Raw genomic sequence first — 20,542 nt, forward strand, 5'->3', positions numbered from 1 at the left:
GCTGTGACAAAACACCAGGGCCAAAAGCAAACTGAAGAGGAAAGAATTTATTTCAGCTGACAGCTCTCAGGCCACCCTCCATCCTGAGGGAAGCTGGGGCAAGAGCCGAAGCAGAGGTCCTGGAGGGATGCTGCTTGCTGGCTTATTCTCTATAGCTTGCTCAGTCTGCTTTCCTACACAAGCCTAGAGGGGCACCCTGCTCACAGTGGCCTGGGCCCTCCCACATCAATCACGAGTCAGGAAAACATCACAGAGATTTGCTTACCAAACAATCTGATGGGGGCAAGTTGCTCATTTGAGGTGCTCACTTCCCAAATGACCCTAGCTTGTATCAAGGAAAGAAAGAACAAAACTAACCAGGACAATTTCTAAGATAAATGAGTGGTACACAGAATTTTCTACAATCCTAGGAAAACTCCAAAGGAAAACTTAATACAGAAGAAAAGTTATATTCCTCCATATGTGTAGTCAAGAGTACAGCGTAAAGTCAGGAAGAATCACCACAAGGCAAGATTAGATCAGGGGTCACTGCAATCATCCAGGGTACAGACGTGGACTATAATTAAGACACAAAAGTGAAAAGGTGCAGAGAAGCTGAGTGAGGTGGCATACCTGTGCAGTTCCTGCACCCCACAGGCTGAAGCAAGAGCGTCTACAATTCAAGTCTAGCCTGGGCTACACACAAGATCTTATCTCAAAAGGAAGAAAAATGACTTCAAGGATACATTCACAGAAATTAGCCAGAAATGTAAAGGTGAAAAATAACTTCCTTAACAGCCAAGAAATCCTGGCAAGCTGGTGGAGATGGGTGGGGTCCGACGCCACTGACTGTAGAACTCAGTGGGCATCTGGCCTTGCTGTATGCATCATTCTTTCCAATGAGGTGACCCAAGCTTGACCAATTAAGACTCTGATCTGTGCAGCTTCTGAGTGGCCAAGTGACAGCACAAAATGGAAAGCCCCTCAGACTCTTTTCTTGCTCAGACTCTTCTATAGCTCTTATGACCAGGCTCTCAGTAGCTATTTGCATGATGCACTGTTCAACTTTTCCTTTGATTTGGAGAGCAGCCCCACCCATCCCCAAACAGACCAGAGTCTGCTGCTATAACCAGAGAAGCCTGGCTGCCCAAGGGGAGTCTGGAATGCAGACCAGACTCCAAAGTGTTGTCTGTACAATTAGAGGTAACTGGGGCTGGAAAGGTGGCTCTGCAGTTAAAGGAGAGGACAAGAGTCCTTTCCCTTTCCCTATCCCTCTCCTTCTCATATGTGTGTGTGCATGCATGCTTGTGCACATGCATGTGTGCGTGTGTGTGTGTGTCTCGCGCACGCACACACACACACTTGCACACAATTAAAAACTAAAAATCCTGGCAGTAATGGAGCACAAAAACAAATTCCCCTGACATTTTCCACATTAGTACAGATAATATTGGGATGTGCACTTCTTCAACAAAGCAACAGAGCTCTGAAGTAGTTCAGCATAAAGTCATGATCATGATCAACCTTGGGAGAGGTTGTTGGTCTCCTTATCCAGACCACGTTTCAAGGCATCACAAGGGACCCTGAAATTATGTATCACTTTCATATCAGATTAAAAGGTATGGGTACTTGAAGTGAAAACGCTAACTGTCATGATTTAAACATTATATACTCTGTATCAGTGTCCCTCCTAAACATGCATAATTATGTGGCTTTGTTTTATAAAGAGAAGCAGGTCAGCAAGATGGCTCAGGGAGGAAAAGGCATTAGCTGCCTCACCTCACTGCCTGCGCTCCATCCCTACGACCCACATGATAGAGAACCAGGATTGACAAGCTGTCCTCTGACCTCCACACATGTGCTAGGCATAAGCATGGCCCCCAATACGATACATAAATGTGGCAAGTTCTTTAGATAGATTTAAAAAAAATAGGAAAAGAAAAAAAAATGTATCGACAAACACTAAAAACCACTATTAATTGATCTAAGAGACCAGGTCGTATCGCTTCCCAATAGTCTACAAAATGAGGTCTGCCATTGCATCCAGAGTTCTAAAGATGAGCAGTTCCCCCATGCTTGAAACCAGGGCTCCAAAGAACTGCAAACATGTATTCAGATCCGAAAAAGCCCCCAAAGATACAATATTATTATAAGCAACAATGTCTTCAGTTCCTCCTGTTGAGTTCTGTTTGTTTTAGTGAAATGAGTGTTTATTTGAAAGAATCAGGATTCCTGCAAATGTACAAGAGCAGAAATCACTCCTCATCCTGCAGGCTTCTGCTTCCCTCTCTCCGGACTCCCTTCCAGTTGTTCCCATGTGGTTTGTTTTATTGTTGGCCTGTCACCCCTTCGTGCACTTCTAGATCCTGTGTCCTCATCCTGAAGGCTTCTCTGCATTCTCAAATCAACCCAAGTTCAGAAAATACAAAAAGAGTTGCAACTATGTCAACGCAGAACTTACTTCCTGACTGTTAATGTCAGACATTCTGTTTCCCTACTGCAGTCATTAAAGCACAGGCGGGGAGGGGGGACCTGGGTGCTCTCCTGTCTTTCCTCACGAGCTAGGCAAGCAGCAGCCACCAGGCTGCACTGCCCTGCCCTGATGTAGAAAGTGGGGCAAGGGCAGAATGGAGGTCTGTCAAGTAAATGTGCAAATCTGGGGTACTCTTAACAGACGGTGCTTACATCAATAGTGGGAACACACACACACTGATGACTGGGGTCAGGGGCGACAGTGAGGACCACGGTGAGGCTAGAGGCTGGTCTACTTGACTTGATCCTTTTGCATAGTTGTTATGTTGCTACTTGGTTCCTGTGCTGGGGAAGAAGCAGTCCAAAGGTTTTTGTAAATACTCTGACTGCCTTCCCAACCGAAGGCAAAGAACCTTCAAAGGGCACCTTTTTTTTTTTTCTCTCTCTCTCTCTCTTTCTGCTGAAACTGCAGAAACAAAACACAGGGAAGAATATTCTATTGACAAAAATTTCATTTATGCTCTTTGTGGTTAAGGCTACATGCAAGATGCTCCATTATCTTAGAGGGAATAGGACAGTTTTATTTTTATTTAAGTTAGGAGCAGTTAATTAGCATTTCTAAAACCACCTCCTATGGGGACTAGGGACATTGTGGCTGCAAAGAAATGGTACCAGGGCAAAAGCAAGAAGCCTCAGCCCAGGTTTGCTCTACTCAGGGAGGTATCACGTCTGGCTCTGCTCTTTCTCACCTCCATTTCCCCATCTGGTAAGTGGGTCTATAAACAGCACTTGATTCTTTTGGAAGCCACAGTGAAGACAATCCTCACAGAGCATCTCAGCCAAGCTCCTGCAACAGGTACTGTAGGCTGCAGGCTTGCCTCTCGATTCAGGCCTGCACTGCAAGACTGGCTTTCAGGGCTGTATATGGAATGAGGTGTGGCCAAGTGACTTGCTTTGGCAATGAAATGGCAGAAATGGCACATGTCACTTCCAAAAGAAACACTGGAAGCCAGAGTGTGACTCACCACAGTCTTGTGTCCTGTTCTTCCACCTCAGAGATAAATGGTGGAATCCAGGATGGCCTGGGGTGGAAAGGGCTGTCCTCACTTCGCAGGTCAGGGCCGGGAGCTGCTGAGATCTGGCACAGTTTGACTATTAGCACAGGCATCAAATGGGAGAAACCCACCATTACTGATACCACAAATCATGTTCTTGGCTAAACACAGAGAAACTGGGCTTGATTAGAGCAGGAGACAAATGCCCATCAATTTCAAGTTGTAAGTCTCAAGTTCTCAGGGAACACAGGTAAAAAAGACCATGTATCATTCTCTGTGTCAGAGAGACTCTCAGCACAGCAAGGGATCCTGTAATAACTACAATTTATGGAGTACTTACCATAATCAGGAATTAGCCTAAGGATATTATGTTTCCTATCTTATTTAAACCTCACAATAATCCTATAGTGTGTCATGTCACTGTGGCATGAAGAGACTTTCTGTTTCCTTCATCCTTATCTTCCCCACTGTAGTAGGAAGGGCATTTAAAAATATATTTGTTAAAGCTAATTTTGAAGATGGGCATAGTGGTAAATTCCTGTAACTACACTACAAAGGCCATGAGTAGCAGCAAGAGAAAGATTGTTTTCCTGACGTTGGCCCCTGGGGTGGAGCTGACCAGCTCCGGTGGAGGGCAAGGAGACTCTTAAAGAAAGGCATGAGTGCGATAATCTTCAGCCTTCTCAAATATGCACCAGGGAGACAGGGCAAGACAGGGAGAGATATATGGAGAAAGAATGAAATCCCTGGTGATTCAGCTGAGAGGAGGGAGCCTGGTCCAGCCACATCCAGGGGAACTCTGTGACGAGTTCCAGCCAGTGACATGTTAGCAGAGCAACCTTTCTGGATTCTAAGTGAAAGATCGAAGAGCCTGAATACCAATAAATGCCATTTTGCTATTCTCTCTTCACCTTCAGCAGTACTGGAAAAAGAGTGGAGGGGGTGACATGAGATTCCCCAAACCCTTCACAGAGGAGCACGGACCTTGACGACACTACTCTCCACATCAACTCATTAGTAATGAGCCCAAAATGAAGGACCGTGACAGTATGTCACTAGAGAGTTCCCATAGCAGAGTCTGACCTATCCTCACATACAACATGCAAGCTTGAACACTCAGAGCAGGACAAAATAAGCCCAAGAATCGCAAGAGAATTCACATTAGGGCAAAGCTACTCAAGGGGAAAAATTAGATGTCACTGGAAATCCAATTCATATGCAGAGTCTAATAACTTGTTTTGAACATCAAAAAAATGAATCTTTTTTTTTTTTAAAATAAGTTACTCAAAGTGATTGGAAAACACAACTAGTCCCAAGGCCACTAAAGAAAGTGGAAATCTGTCAAAGAATCATCGTATCAGAAGATTGTCCTTGGAAAACTGCTCCCTGCTTTTATTACTCCATACAAAAGAGAAGCTGGACACTTCATTTTTACACTATTACAAAATGGGAGGGATGTAGCAAGGTTGTCAAATCATACAAACAATAAATTCAACTGAAGTATATAGAAATATTCAACATCCCACTGCCAAGTAGAACAAGGGTTCAATACTGGAGACTCGACTGAAGATTGGGAGTGCACACACATGTCTCACACACAAACACACACATACACACACACAGGATGGGAGTCTCTCATTGATTTAATTTGATGATAACAAGTAAAATTTAACTTCAATATAAAAAAATCTCAAAGTAAAATAATGTAATCTGATTTTTTTTTTAACTTTCTCAAGGGCTGGTGAGATGGCTCAGCAGGTTATGGCCCTTGCCACCAAGCCTGACCACCTGAGTTTGATGCCTAAAATCCACATGCTGGAAGGGGAGAACTGATTCCCGCAAGTCGTGTTCTGACTTCTACATACACATGTGCACACATACACAAACAAATAAATGTATGTTAAAAAAAAAACAACAACAAACTCTCACACTAACCACCATGCATTTATATTAAAGTCAATATCATGGGCACCTACGCATTACCACACTATTATAGTGCTTTTCTTTGAGTGCTTGACAATGTGATTAGACAAGAAAATGAAGTAAGTACGAACCAGGATAGAAAAGGACCCAAAATTATTATTTGCAGAAGATACAATGATCTGCTGGAGAATCCTGTAACCCACATTTGAAGTCACTGACAAGCAGTGGCTAAAAAAGAGTAATAAGGCTAAACAAATTATTCTAATCCCCATCGCTATGGCAACAAGTCCAACACATGTAACAAGGAAACTGTGATCAAGGAGGACCTAAAAGGTAACTGCAGGAGAGGATCACAGATAGGCTTAAATAAGCGGATGCTGCTCCCCTGGGAAGTATTCTCATGACACCGAATGTTGCAAAGATGGCACTGTCTCCATCTCGATGCCGACATGTCAGAAGATGCAGAACACGTCTCTTGCACAAGGCAGACATCTAGGTTAGACAGGAAGGTCCCCCGGGCAAAGGCTCAGAGTTCTGGTGTCTGGGCCACTGAAGAACCCTAACAGAAGCTGGGGTGCGGGGTCCAGTCTGGCTTCACTGTCCTCACAACACTGCGGCCTCAGGATGAGAATGAAGCTGACTTTGCTCACAGCTGAAGCCCCTCAGCTTCCTACTAGAAGGCAGGCCAAGGAAGCAAGTCAGAACTCCTCAAGCACGTAAGAGGCCTTTTAGTGCCTGATAATGGTACTTCAAATACAGTATGTATGAACGACACTGTCGATTTTTAACAGCGTAAGTAACTTAAAAACAAGAAGGATCAGAAAAGTGAAACAGGACTTTTCTCACACACGCCATACACCAGAAGGGCTGGCTGATGGATTCCAGACTGGTTTAAAATCAGGGTATCCCAGACATTGCTGAAGGTGTCTGGATGTTTCTATAATCTGGGTCTGAGGAATGGCTCTGAACATATGCATAAACCATAAGTTAACAAATCCCAAACCATACATACCAGATTTCCTCGTGGGAAAACAACAACAACAAACAACAACAACTAAACTAAAAAGAAATCAGGAACCCACAGTGAAATGTGTATAGCAGGCAACTAAGCAAGTATGTATTTAGATATTAAAGATTACCTAAAAATCAAGCAAAGTTATGAACATATGGTCACTATTCTCACATGATGTCCGGGTCAACAATGGACTGCAAAAACAATGGTGTCACCAATGGCTGCAGAACAATCTTAGCTTGTTCAAGCACACTCCAGGAAGCTCATACAACCAAGCTATTACCTCAGTAAGAGACTGGAAGATGCCTGCTCAATAAGTATTAACTAAGTATTAACTGTGGCTCTAGGTAGAAAATTCACCAAGCGTCCCCCTTTTTCTGGTCACCCATAAGGTTACCATTCCTCTATGATAAATATTACTTATGCAACTAAAAATAATGGCTAAAAATAAATCGAATTCTGTGGGAAAATAAACGTTTATTCTAAAAATTATCTCTAAAGTTAGAAAATGAGAGTTACATTTGCTTCCTGGACAGAAAGGAGAGTTTCAACTTGCTAGACATCACAGCCTCCCCAACTCGGCAAGGGTCAGAGGTCCCTGAGTGGAGGAGTGATGGATCCTCTCTGTGTCCCCAGAACCTGCTCTCTGAGCTCAGAGAGCCTCAGCACTGAGCCAGACCATAACCTCCCTATTTCCCATCACCGCAGAAATAGCATCGGAAATAATCTGCTCTTGAGTACTAATAAAAGGGATCATTACAGATCCCTCTAAAACAAATAACCACAAATTACTGTTTGAGTGGCATGGCTACTAATTTACTTTTTTAAACAGCCACAAGAAAGCAATGCTTCTTATCACCCATTATTAAAAAATTACCAATCAGTGTTGATGAATTCCTCTGGTAGAGAAAAGTGGGAGGGGAGGTGATTAATTGCTGCTCAAGGAAAAAAAAAAAAAAAAAAGGCTCCCTCAACAATGACTTGCAGGTCTGGGCTGAGAGAATTCTCCAAGAAAGTGAGGCTAGGCTGCCTCTTGCTGACTGCAGAGACCAGGCCACCTGAGGGGAGACAGGACAGGCCTGTAGAGTAAGGGGCATGGAGAACCAAGGGCAAAGGCCCTTCTCTGTCCCTCTGCCAGTCTGTCATGAGTGGCTCAGTGTGGTCTGCTAGCACAAAAGCCACACCTCAGCAAGAGGTCCTGCCTGGGCTCCCAGGACTCTCTCTACTGAAGAACTTAAGGGGAGTCTCTGGTCTGGAGAAGCCTGCTGCTCTCATAGAAAGAGGCTGCAGAAGCCTGCATTGGTCTGAGAAGTCCAAATCACAGCCACCTTTTGCAAAAGCAGGTGATGACTAATCTAGACTTGTTCTGACTTTCCCCTCTGGTCCTATTGATTGCTTGATGGCTTTCAGAGACCTACTGAAGGACAAGCCGTTGCTTCAGGCAAAGGGTCCTCAGTGGCTTCAGCCAGAGAAGAAATGCCAGCTATGCCAAAAGTTCCTAGAGCAGCCAGGGCTATAAAGAGAAACCCCGTCTCAAAAAACCAAAAAAAAAAAAAAAAAAAAGTTCCTAGAGACTGTGCAGCCTCATGCCCCGCCGGGGACCACTGGCCGATGCCTGAATTGCCTGCAGTTCAACTGTGCAGGCTGCGCTGCGGCAGTGAGGCTTGGCAAGGCTGCAGGAGAAACCAAGCCCTCTCAGCTCTGTCTTGCACACTAGCAGTCGAGGAATAGAAAGCAGAGATCTGGAGGCAAAATTCATTCTTCCACCCCCCAACTTAGCACCTCTAAACCCACACAACCCAGCGCAACCCAAACAGCCTTGCTCGCACCTACAATGTTACCATCTACAAGCCTGGGGCTACTTGCTTCCTCTTGAACTCTACCAACTTTCCTCCCAGGGCAGACCCCACGCAGAGCAGTTGGGTAGTTACCACTGGAACCCATTTCCAAGACCCTGTACATAGAAGGCTAATGTCTTCCAAAGACTGGGTCAACTTTCAAGAAAAATGATCAGAACCTTCGTGGTCCATCTGGTGAGCCCTTCACCAGGCTAGGCTCCCTCCAACCTCATCCCAGTCCTCTAAGATGGCGGCTTACTGTGCTCCCCACCTACAGACCAAAAAAAAACAAGTCCTTAACAAGGGGCTGACTTCCGGTTCTTGTATCTTCTCTTTCGCCCTGTGCTAAAGTTTCCGCTCAGCTCCGTGTTTCACCCAGGACAAGCCAGATATCACTTCCAAGAAGAATAGGCTCTCAGGATGGGTAGAACCCCAGAAGACACTAAACTCTAAGGAAGATTCAACAACAACAACAAGCAGCAATTGGTGGCATGCATGAGGCTGAGCCCTCCTTCCAGTCCACATCCCAGCAGCTGCTGCCGCCCTTCGCTCCTCCAGGTACCACTGCCTTTACAAAAATCAAAAAGGCAGCATCGGCTGCTCTTCCTGAGACTTTGAACTACTCTCCTTGAGTCCTCTGCTTACAATGCATACATCTTTTGATCCAGTTGCCCAGGAATTTCAGAGAAACCCTCTGCATGCCACACTGTCTCTGCCTCCAAAGGAGCTTACAAATCGAGCTGGGAAGATGCTGAGCGGCAAGTTAAAAATCACACAACAAATAAGCCATCAAAAGCGCAGCACACTCTTTAGAATTCAGGCTCCAGTGAACAAACAGAACTTCAGTTTGCCCGGCACTGTAATAGTCCCAGATCAGAACCGTGTGTGGCCCAGAGGAGACAGCCAGTCATTTTACACTGAATGACTGAGCACAACATGCCATCCAAAAAGAGTTAGAATGCTGGCCCAAAGATCCTAAAGCTACTGTTAGCCATTTTTCTGGGGTAACTCCACCATCATTACAATGTCTATATCTCCACGGGGCAACCGTCACTGTTCTCATTTTGCTAATTTAAAAAAAAAAATGTGCAGAGAGCTAATCACAAGATCCTTAAGCACCCATGCAAATGTGTCCCACTTGATAATCAGTGTTCCTAGCCAGCAGGCACAGGCCGGCCAGGGAGAACTTTCCAGAGTAGGGTCAGAAGTGAAGAAACACATATGGGAAAATCAAGGCAGAAACATGTGAAGATGACCAAAGCAGGACCTCATGTAGTCCAGGTTGGCTTTGAACTCACTATGTCGCCTTCCCGATTCTACCTTCAGGTGGATCACAGGTATGTATCACCATGTGGTGCTGAGGACTGAACCCAGAGCTCCATACATGCTAGACTAACACCTTACCAACAGAGCATTTATCAACTCTTCCTATAGTTGCTATGCTAAGTTGCTGATTTCTACTAAGATATGCCCAGTTCTTGAAAGATAAGCCAATGCCCAGAAGTTTTTCATTTTGAATAATCCCAAAATCTGTGAGTTATAGAAAGTGAGCTAGGTGGGGAGCGGTGGAGAAGAGCAGCTCTGAAGCTCACCTCTCTACCAGAAAGAGGTCACTAAGGCCTCTCTACAAAGCACTTTATGACATCACACCTACCATCCAGACTTCCAGCACTATGAGCTGCTAGTGAGTGGAGATACTAAGAAGCAAATTATGGACCCTTTCCCAATGCACAGGTTGAGTCTCTCAACATTCTCAATAGGAAGAAGAACCCATCACTGGCCAGAAGTAAACCATTTTAATCTTGGCAATAAATATTAACCGAGCACCAACCGTCTACAAGGCACTGCTCTATGCCCTTGGCATGCAAGGGCGATCAATACATTCTATTGGAGACAGACGGGCAAAAATCAAAAAGGTACAAGCTTTCAAACTGTGGCGAGTAGTGGACAAAAATGAAAAGAATGATGGGTAAGAGTGAGGGGAGCAGGGGTTTTATCTGAGCCTGAGAGCCAAGTACTGATTGATGAGAAAGCAATTTGGGAAGACCACATCCTCAACCAGGTAGTAAAAACTGGTGGTCAGCAAGAACAAATCTCTAAAGTGGAGCTGGGCTTCATGTGTCCGAAGCACAGGAGTTCAGGGACAGGGAGACAGGAAGACAAAATGAGCATGCTGAGACAAAGGGGGATCCAGAGGGATGTGGCCACTGAAATGCTAGGGCTGCTAAGCAAAATGGCACTGGGAGTGTTGAAGCAGTAGAGTATCATAATTTTTGCTTCCAACAGTTCACTCTGAACTTCACCAAAACAGACACAAGTCAGGCCTCAACTTTGTACATGTTGATCACATACCTAAGCGCTCAGCAGCTCTGGCATAGAAGCAGGGTGCAGCCCCTGGATTTGTACTTCTAAGAATGTTCTTTGAATACATAAGACTACTGTTTACAAAAATAATAATAATAGTCATCCAGTTTGCTTTTGCCTATTTTTCATTTCCCCCACGAGTGACGGTGAAAAATATAGTTCCTATGCCCATGCCTCAAAAATCTCACAACTTAAAAACAAGTCCTGAAGGAAGATAGGAGCCAGGTGTCTTGAAGCAACACGAATGCCTTCCCTGGGACATTTGGATCCGAGCACCAATCTCTAACACTCCAAGAGAACACCAGGCTACTAAGTGGACTGAGAATACTCCATAAGAAACAGCAACCTGTGGTCAGAGTGAGGGGCCCACCCCTGGGATGTCTCCTGCCATCATGTATGCCAGAGCCCAGAGAGTGATCCAGAAGCCAAGACAGTAAAGAAAGGTCAGCTTGACAACCAACAGCTACCCCCCAGTACCAGGAAAGCACTATCTCAGCATCCAACATACCAAAGACAGTCCACGTGAGGCTATATTTGTGGCAATACCGTGCCAAAAATCTAGGCTAATCTGACTCTGCTATTCATAAATTCCCCCTCATGTTAAAGCACATGTGTTTGGGAAGGGAAAAATGAATCCAAGTCTAGTTTAGACGCTTGGAAACGCTTAGGTTACTTGGAAACCATCTGGAGTTCCTGAAAGCATGAGAAGCCACCACATCCCCTGCCCTCAAATGCCCACTGTAACTAGGGCAGTGTGCTTCCCTCATGTCCTCTATTCTCCAAGGAAGTCCCCACCCCCACCCTACCAGGTGCCAGCTCAAGCTCCACTTCCCACCCAAGAAAGGTATTTGGTTTCTCAACAAACCTGGCCAAGAGCACTCTATGTGTGGAGCTTGCATTTGAATTGCACCCAAGGCTTGGTTCTTCCCTTTCTGATTACTTTAAACTGCACACCTGAATTCCTTTGACAACCACACAGAAATCCGGCCCTGGGCACACACATTCCATGAAAAATCCCCCTCTATCTAACAAGCCTGTGTTTCAAGAATGTCTAGCTTTGGACGGGACCCACTAAGAATCCTTACGTAACCTTAATAGATCTTGGCACCCCACAGATCCGCTCCTGGAGACACTGGCCCAGATCTAGTCCATGTTCACCAAGATGAGAGCAGTCTGGGTCCTGCAGATTCCTAGGGCCAAGCTGTTTTGGGCTGGGAGGGAGGAGAGACTGTCCCCATCCCCTACCTGGCTGAGAGCCTCTGATCCTCCTCTCTCTGATCCTCCTCTCATCTTCCAAGGGAGTTGAACCTCACTTTCGCTGCCTCCCTCCCTCCCTCCACTGAAATCAGTCTTGGGTCCGAGCCTACAGCAGCCAGCACCTTCCCCCTTCTCGCCATCCTTTCCCCACCCCCAAACGCTGAGGAAAAAACAGCCAGGAAAGTGATCCAGCATCCCATACAGTCACAGCCCCTGAAAACAAACACGGCTCCAGTGGGGAAGGAGGGTGTTGACCAGGCCCAACGCTACCTCAGGACCCTAAGCAGCCCTGAACTGGGCGCAGCGAGGAAGGGATCTCCAGAGGCAGCCAGCGACTCGGCAGCCAGCAGCTCCAGCAGAGCAAACACCTGTTTCCAGGAAGAATCGCTACCAGAGGAAAAGGGAGTCCCGAGGAAAGGCAGAGAGGGCGAGGTGAAGGGGCAGCTGGGGACGCAGGTGAAGGATGCGTCACTCTCTGAGCTGGGAAACCCAAGCCTAGACCGGCGAGCGAGAAGCGAGTAGGGGTCGGGAGAGGAAAGGTCTCACCAACGACCCGCGCGGACCCAGGAGGGACGCACAAGCTCCAGGCCGGGCAGCTCCATCACCTGCGCCTGGCAGATGCAGCCCCGCGGGCGTGCCGGCCCGGGGCGGCCAGCGGGTGACCTACCTGCCCACCGTCTGGTTGGCCAACTGGCGCATGCGGTTAAACTGCTTCTTCATCGTGGCCCCGCTGCCGCGCTAGCCCGGGAGCTGGGGAAGGACTGAGCTGCCCGGAGCCCGCCGCAGGGTTACATGGCTCCCGCGCCCAGCCTCCGGGGCGACGGCGGCGGCACTGCGGAGCCTGGGGAGCCGCCTGGCCCGCGCCCAGCCTCCCGAGAGCACCTCCGCCTAGTCCGCCCGCCGCATCCTTCTCTGTGCCACGCCCGGGGCCGACGAAGGCGCCCGGCGGTCAGCCCCAGCTGTAGCCCCCAGCCCCAGCCCGGCGAGCGAACCAGGGAGTCTCCGCAGGCTGGCTAGCCAGCTGGCCGGGTGGTCCCCGTGCGCCTGTGCGGAATGCGCCGTGCATGCTGGGACTTGTAGTTTGCCGCTCCCACCTTTCCTCTGTCCAAAGTTTGCAGGGACAGCTTTTGTGCAGAGGTGGGAGAAGACAGTATGACCAAGACATTTAGGCTTTAGCCTTCTAGTAAAGGAAATACTTTCGTGCTTGAATGGTGAAACCAACGACACAACAACAAACAGAGTAAACGTCTGACTCCTATTTTCTCTCAAGCGAATGCAAGATGTTTCAGTGTTGAATTCATATGAAGATATGTTAGGCAGATGTGTTCGTTAAATTGTATAAGGTCACCTTATTGATGTTCAATCACAGTGTTAAGCTTGGGACAAAGGGGTTTCGAATTAGGCGTAACATGCATCCCAAAATGCCATCCTTAATCTTTTTCAAACCCAGTAGGTAACCAAAAGCTTACATAGGATTGAATCAGTAACGTGTACTAGCACAACCTGAGACAGCTTTCTTGCATGATTTAGATTCGATTACCATAGCTATGTCCATCTCCTTACCGCCACTAGACTTGAATGGGTATCAGCTGGGCAGCCCACTGGCATTTACCAGCTGGTTGAAAGAAATTGTGGCTCATTAGACTTGGAAGGTGGCAGCTGAGGGGGATAGCAAATGGCTCAACAGGTAAAGAAGCCTAATGACCTGTGTTCAGTGTCTAGAACATACATGGTAGGAGAAAATTAACTCCTGCATGTTGTCTTACTTACACACACACACACTAAATAAATATAAATAATGTAAAAAAAAAAGAAAAAATCACATGTGATCTCAATTAGTTGTCATCTTTATATATATATCAAGTCAGAATTGTTGTGCAGTAGAGACATTGGATCAAACAAATGTGAGTCTTCCCATTAGAATCCCACATATCTAATCAGCAATTTTAGGAAAACTGCTGGGACTCTCTCATCTCCAGCTTCCCTATCTCGAGTAGAAAGCACTGCTGTTTGATAGATGGAAATGAAAGAGTGCTGTTTTCCAAATCTAACTACATACAGACTATCATGTAGTCCACTGTGGCAGATACAATGGAAGATAGCATAGTGGGAAAATCCAGGATCATTCCTATTATGAAAATAATAATAATAAAAAAAGGAAGAGCATCTATGACCTGAGATACTCTGCAGTGTGTTGATTACAGTAGAAAGATGCCCTAAATATGGATCTAAGTATCTTACTGGCCAGCGGAACAAATGATGGTTTGAGGCATGTTTTGGCTGAATGAACATGAAATCTTTAATTAATTGTGAGCTCAGCCTCTGCTTATTAGGTCAAGAGTTCTGGCCAATTAGCAGTGAAGGCATTCCGTGCTTGTGACTGACTGTATGTGGCTATAATGTCAACGTCATGTTTATACAAACAAAGTACTTCTATTTTGAGTTTTTTTTAAGTCCTTTATTTATTTATTTATTTTTATTTTAAACTGCAGATGTTATTCCCCTCCTGTTCCACCCTCCGACCATTCCACATCCCATACCTCCTCCCCGCCCCCCTTGTCTCCACAAGGATGTCCCCACCCCCCACCTCACCAGACCTCTAAACTCCCTGTGGCCTCCAGTCTCTTGAGAGTTAGGTTCATCTTCTCCTGACTAAACCCAGACCCAGCCGTCCTCTACTGTATATGTGTTGGGGGCTTCATATCAGCTGATGTATGCTTCCTGGATAGTGGTCCAGCGTCCAAGAGGTCTCAGGGGCCCAGGTCAATTGAGACTGCTGGTCCTCCGACAAGGTCGCCCTCCTCCTCAGCCTCCACAGGAGTCAGCAGCTTCTGTCCATTGGTTGGATGCAAATATCTGCATCTGACTCTCTCAGCTGCTTGTTGGGTCTTTTGGAGGGCAGTCATGATAGGTCCCTTTTTGTGATCGCTCCATAGCCTCAGTAATAGTGTCAGGTCTTGGGGCCTCCCCTTGAGCTGGATCTCACTTTGGGCCTGTCGCTGGACCTCCTTTTCCTCAGGCTCCCCTCCATTTCCATCCCTGCAGTTCTTTCAGACAGGAACAGTTATGAGTCAGAGTTTTGACTGTGGGATGGCAACCCCGTCCCTCACTTGATGCCCTGTCTTTCTGCTGGAGGTGGGCTCTACAAGTTCCCTCTTCCCAATGTAGGGCATTTCATCTAAGGTCCATCCCTTTGAGTCCTGAGAATCTCTCACCTCCCAGGTCTCTGGTACATTCTGGAGGGTTTCCCCAAACTCCTACCTTCCAAGGTTACCTGTTTCCATTCTTTCTTCTGGCCCCCAGGGTTTCAGTCCTTTCCCCCCACCCAATACCAGATAATGTTCCCCTCTCCGCCCCCCCCCATTCCCTTTCCCTCCCAGGCCCCTCCCTCACTCCCTACCAAGTGGGGCTGAGGCATCCTCACTTGGGCCCTTCAGCGTGTTGACCTTTTTGAGTTCTGTGGACTGTATCTTGGGTATTCTATACTTTTTTATTTTATTTTATTTATTTATTTTTGGCTAATAGCCACATATTAGTGAGTACATATTATGTGGGTCCTTTTGGGTCTGACTTACTTCACTCAGGATGATATTTTCTAGTTCCATTCATTTGCCTGCAATAAAAAAATGACCATGTGGTTAATAGTGCTTATCAATTTAACAGGAGCTGGATTCACCAGAGAAACAAGCCTATGGGTATGTCTGTAAGAGAATGTATGGGTTGACAGAGGTAAGCAGTGCCACCTTAAATGTGTGCAGCACCATTCTCTGGGCTGAATATAAAAGAGAGAGAGTAAGCTGAGGATTATTGTTCATCTATCTCTTCTTTCTGATAGCAGATGCAGTGTGACCAGCTGCCTTCAGGTTCCACTGCTGTGATTGCCCTGCCATGGTGGCCTGTACCCACAAATTGTGAGCTCAAATTTACTCTATTACCTTAATTTGGTCGGAGTATTTCTTCACAGTAACATGAAAAGCCACCAATAATACCCTAATAAGCGTGGCTTTGCATACATCAGTCACAGAGAGCCATTAAGAACACTATATGACTTTAAACAACATTATACTTTGTCATACAACTGTGTTATTCAGTACAGTAGCCCTTGAATTGTGTGGCTGTTGAAATTTCAATAAACAAAAGAAAGAGTTTAGTGTCTCAGTCATCCTGTCCATACATTAAGTGCATCTTCTGCATTCTGTCCTGGAGAAAGGATAATGACACAGGAAAAAAAAAAATAGAAAGAGAAAGGGAAAATAATGTCAAGTCTGTACTTTTGATCTTTCAAAGCAGATGTCAGAATCACATGTAACAAAATGGAGTTTTTAAAGAAGAGAGTTTGTAATTTAAGAACACAAGCTTTTGTGCTTTCATGTGGCTTGTGAAGGCTGTAACTTCATGCTGTCTAAAGAAACCACGTGCTGCTGGGGTGTTGGAGATGGTGATACAGGAGAAGAAACCAAGAAAGAGAAAAGGGAAGTAGATGGTATTCATAGAGATTCTATCATTACCCGAAAATAAATAAATCAAATGTTACCTATCCCTACAGGAGAGATTATGATTTATTGAGGTCATGATTAGTCAGGTGATTTTCTGTGGAAAGGAAATAGACACAGAATATCCTCCCTCCTCCTCCACTCTATATCACCATGAATTAGTTGTGGGTGCTGTGGAGTAGAGTGACAGCCATCTAGCTGGAGTAAGAAGGGCACCTTGGTTGTGTTACCACCTGAAGATTTAGTATTGCCTCACCACTGAGTCTCTAGAGGACATGTCTGGGAACGTAGTCTGTGACTTGTTCTTTTGTGATCCATGCTTGACAGCAGGAGTAGTGAAGCTGTCTGCCAGAAGGACAGGAAGTGCATCCATCACACTGTCTATCAGCTGCAGAGGTTCTGCACATAAATCCTATGCGGTAGTGGGAGGCCAATCCCATGAGGAGTCGCAAATGTTCCATCTCCCCAGTTCCTACAAAAGCCAAAAGGGCTGTGGATATGGAGCTGCTGGGTTACCAACGAGCAGAAAGCACTACAGCCAAGGTGGGGAATGGCCTGGAATGTAATTTCTGCACCTAAAGGAAATAGGCTTAAAAGTGAAGTCTGTTTGCAGGAGAAAAGAGGAGGGAAAAGAAGGGAAAGGAATGCTCTGTTCCTTGTGTTCTTGACTTTGATCTATGGGAGGATGGCACCTCCCTGTACCTGTCAACCTTTGGTTTGGCCACGGGATTGCTCTGGCCAATAAAATCACATGTATCTTAGCTTTCTTCAAAATTTTATTTATGTGAAATAAATTTTCCTAGGAATATGATAAGCAAGTTCATAGCCAATCATTGAATTAGAATGGTGTTGGCATCAAATGAAATAACATTTAAGAATAGCCCTTCAGCTGCTGTATACTATATTTCAAATTTCCAAGAACTACATACAGTTTCTAAATGACATATATCTCCCATAGGCTTATGTTTTGGACATCTTGATCCCCAGTTAGCAGTGCTGTTTGGGAAAGTGGTGAGTTTAGGAAGTGGAATCTTGCTGGACAAAGTATGTTGCTGGTGTGTGGACTTTGAGCATTTATAGTCATGTCTTTCCTTTGTTCTCTCTCCCTCTTCCTTCTGTGCTCTCCCCATTCCCTTTCCCCTCCTACTTCCCCTCCTCCCTCTTTCTATCTGTCTCTGTCTCTTTCTCTCTGTCTTCTGTACAATGAGAATAGTCATTCATAACAGAAACTATAGAGCTTCATATTAAACTTTCAGTAATGAATATATTTTATGCATTTATCCACTACCAAAACCAAGAATCTCCATGACAGAGTTGGAGCTAGGAAAACAATTCGCTTTATGCCCTCTTTCATAGCTCACGTCTATCACTTAGGTTTAGTCCTTCTTCACTGTGGGAAGCCACATACGCCATTACAAGATGGCACTGGCTACCGTTGGCCACAGCCCGTAAGTTCAGGTAAACAACCAATGTGTGCATGTGCATAAGGGTTTCGCCAATTCACAGCTCATCCTGGGGAATGTAAATGAGGTACTGAAAGCACAACCAATCAGGTATAGACATGCCACTCCTAGGCCTATATAAGCAGCGCCAGTTCTGGGGCTTGGGGTCTTTTCGCCTTCGCTATCAAGCTCTCCCAATAAACGTGTGTAGAAGAATCCTGTTGTGGCATCTTCCTTGCTGGCGAGTCGGGCGTCCACACTTCACCCCTTATATCTACTTAGCCTGTCTTCTTCCTTTCGTTCAGTTATACTGTTACTCATGTGAAAGTCCACTCATTTTCCTGCAAGTTTTAACTTCATATATTCACAGAGAATTCATATATATATATATATATCGCTTTTCATTTTCCATTCATCTGTTGATGGGAAATGAGGTTGATTCCAGTCCTTTTCTATAGTTAATAAAGCGGCCATAAACATGTAGTACAGTATGGAGTTCTCTGTGCATATGCCTAGGAGTGAGAGAGCTAGATCATATTGTAGTTCTGTTTTTAATTTTTTTTTTTTTGAGAAACCTTCAAACTGATTTCCACAAGGGTGGTATTAATTTGCATCCCTACCAATAGTGAATACAGGTTCTTGTCTCTCCAGATCCTCTACAGCAGTTTTTCATCTGATTTGTTCATGATAGCCGCTCTGACTGGGATGAAGTAAGTTTCTCAGAGGTGTTTTAATTTACATTTCCATGATGGATAGGAATATTGAATGCTGTTTATAATGGTTATTCCTTAAACGTTTTGGAGGTTTTATTTTCTTGGTATTTCATTTCTTCAACTCTTTGTAAGTCTGAATATTAGTCCCACATTTGAAGTGTAGCTGGTAATGATTTTTTCCTATTCTGTGGCCTGTCTGTGAACCCTGATGATTGTTTTCATCGCCGTATAAAAACTGTTTATTTACATGCAGTCCCATATATTAGTGCTAGGAACCAAACCTGGATCCTCTGCAAAAACAACAGGTACTCTGACCCCCTGAGCCATCTCCCTGGTCCCTTTCAAGGTAACTTTGGAATATTTTGGTGTATGCTCCCTCCTGCATTACCAACTCCAGTTTTTCTTTTTGTGTGTGTGTGTCAGAATCTCACTTTGTAATATAAGCTGGTCTGGAACTTGCTCTATAGACCAGGCTGGCCTTGAACTCCCAGTAACCTGCCTGCTTCTACCTTCTGTGTTCCAGGACTAAAGGTATGTGCTACCATGGCCAGCTTCTCAACTCGAGTTTTTCCACCATCCTTGAATCTGTAGCTTTGCCACAGCCTAGTTATGGGAGTCTGATGTGGCTTTAGGGAAAAAGGTGGACATGTCCTGTATGGCTTCCTGTTAAACCTTCAGACTACACACATATTTTTTTCCCAATTGTGTTCTTTCAAGTCTACCATCACCCTAAGAACACACAGGAAGCTGCATTTCTCTTGTCTTTATCTCCCCAGTTTTCAACAAAGAGTTTTATTTGTTAATCTCCCACAAAAGAAACCTCAGAAAATGGTAGCCCACTTCTAGGCTGTTCGATAGCAAAACATTCTCTGTCACCTCTCCCTTCTTCATATGATGTGCTCATGGACATACATCATCAGATTAAGATAGGAATGTTGTGAGGTGCCTGCCATGTCTTGCTCATACCATTGGGTCCATCTCTTTCCTTGGCAGACAAAGGAAACCTCCTTGATTTTCCCATTCAATAGAAAGTCATCACATTTTTTTTTTGTAACAAAACACTTAAATAACTCCCTTCTTGCTGTCCACACTTCAAATATCTATTTTAAATGATTTTTTTAAAAAGATAACAGAGTATTGAAGAATATATGTGATACTCTAGGTTCCTGGGTTTTATATTTAGATGCTTCAGAAAAGTAGATCAGTTAGGACAACTACAAAAAGTGAGGGTCATTCTACAGTGGAGCTTGGCCAGCTTCTTTATCTGCCAGCTTGTTGATTACAGGCATGCAGGGACCCAACAAGGTCTGACTCTCAAAAACAGAACATACGTCAGAGAGAGACAGCCAGCAGACGGCTGAGAGAGATGAAGGGCGAAATGCCGCCGAAGGCACCCAGTAAAGACTCGTGAGAACGTTTTGGTGTCATTTCCATTTAACTAGCCAGGAGATTGCACACCAAGAATCCTCAGCTGTGGTCACACCAGTGTGTGTCTATCAAATTGCTACCGTGACTTACAGTTGGCATCTTTGGGTCCAGGGCTGAGAGAGCATCTGCAGCCCCAACAAAGTGTACCAGAGGTATTTTTGCTAATCAGGAGCACTTTGGTAATGACAGCTTTAAGAAAAGCTGTTCAGCTTTCTTTTTAGGGATGGTTGGAAGGATTATGACACTTTTGCCATCCTTGCCGTCATCTGGGATGGCAAGCCTGATTTCCACTGCCAGCTGAAGAGAAGCATTCTGAGAATCTCATCAAAGGTCTGAACAATGGTGGAAGGCAGAGGGTAGACAATTTTTATCATGATCACCCATGAATGACACAGGCCATTAGAGGATGCCCTTTTCACCCCACCCTTTTTTCACGCCCTTTTTTGGAGCTAACATACCCAAACAGGATGGCAAGGTTCCTGTTTTTTTTTCATTAACAGTGGGAGAAGGTACCTTTTCTGAGGGCTCTCTACCATTGTAAGCTCTAATATCCTTACTCCAGGCAA

At 45.2% G+C, this 20,542-nt stretch overlaps 1 protein-coding gene across 5 annotated transcripts in view; it reads right to left on the reverse strand.

The window, feature by feature from the left end:
- Positions 1–12,939, reverse strand: part of Arhgap44 (Rho GTPase activating protein 44) — a 171,130-nt gene extending 158,191 nt beyond the window's left edge. For 3 of the 5 annotated variants that reach the window (XM_021176399.2, XM_029483387.1, XM_029483389.1), the window contains exon 1: positions 12,568–12,933. In XM_021176399.2, the coding sequence (XP_021032058.1) occupies positions 12,568–12,620 (53 nt within the window). In that variant the 5' untranslated portion in view covers positions 12,621–12,933. Of the gene's footprint in view, positions 1–12,567 lie in introns of all 5 variants that reach the window. The other 2 variants (XM_021176398.1, XM_021176400.1) reach the window with 1 other exon arrangement.
- Between the last annotated feature and the right edge of the window lie 7,603 nt (positions 12,940–20,542).

Source organism: Mus caroli, chromosome 11 (assembly GCF_900094665.2).
Source record: "Mus caroli chromosome 11, CAROLI_EIJ_v1.1, whole genome shotgun sequence".
Taxonomy (NCBI): domain Eukaryota; kingdom Metazoa; phylum Chordata; class Mammalia; order Rodentia; family Muridae; genus Mus; species Mus caroli.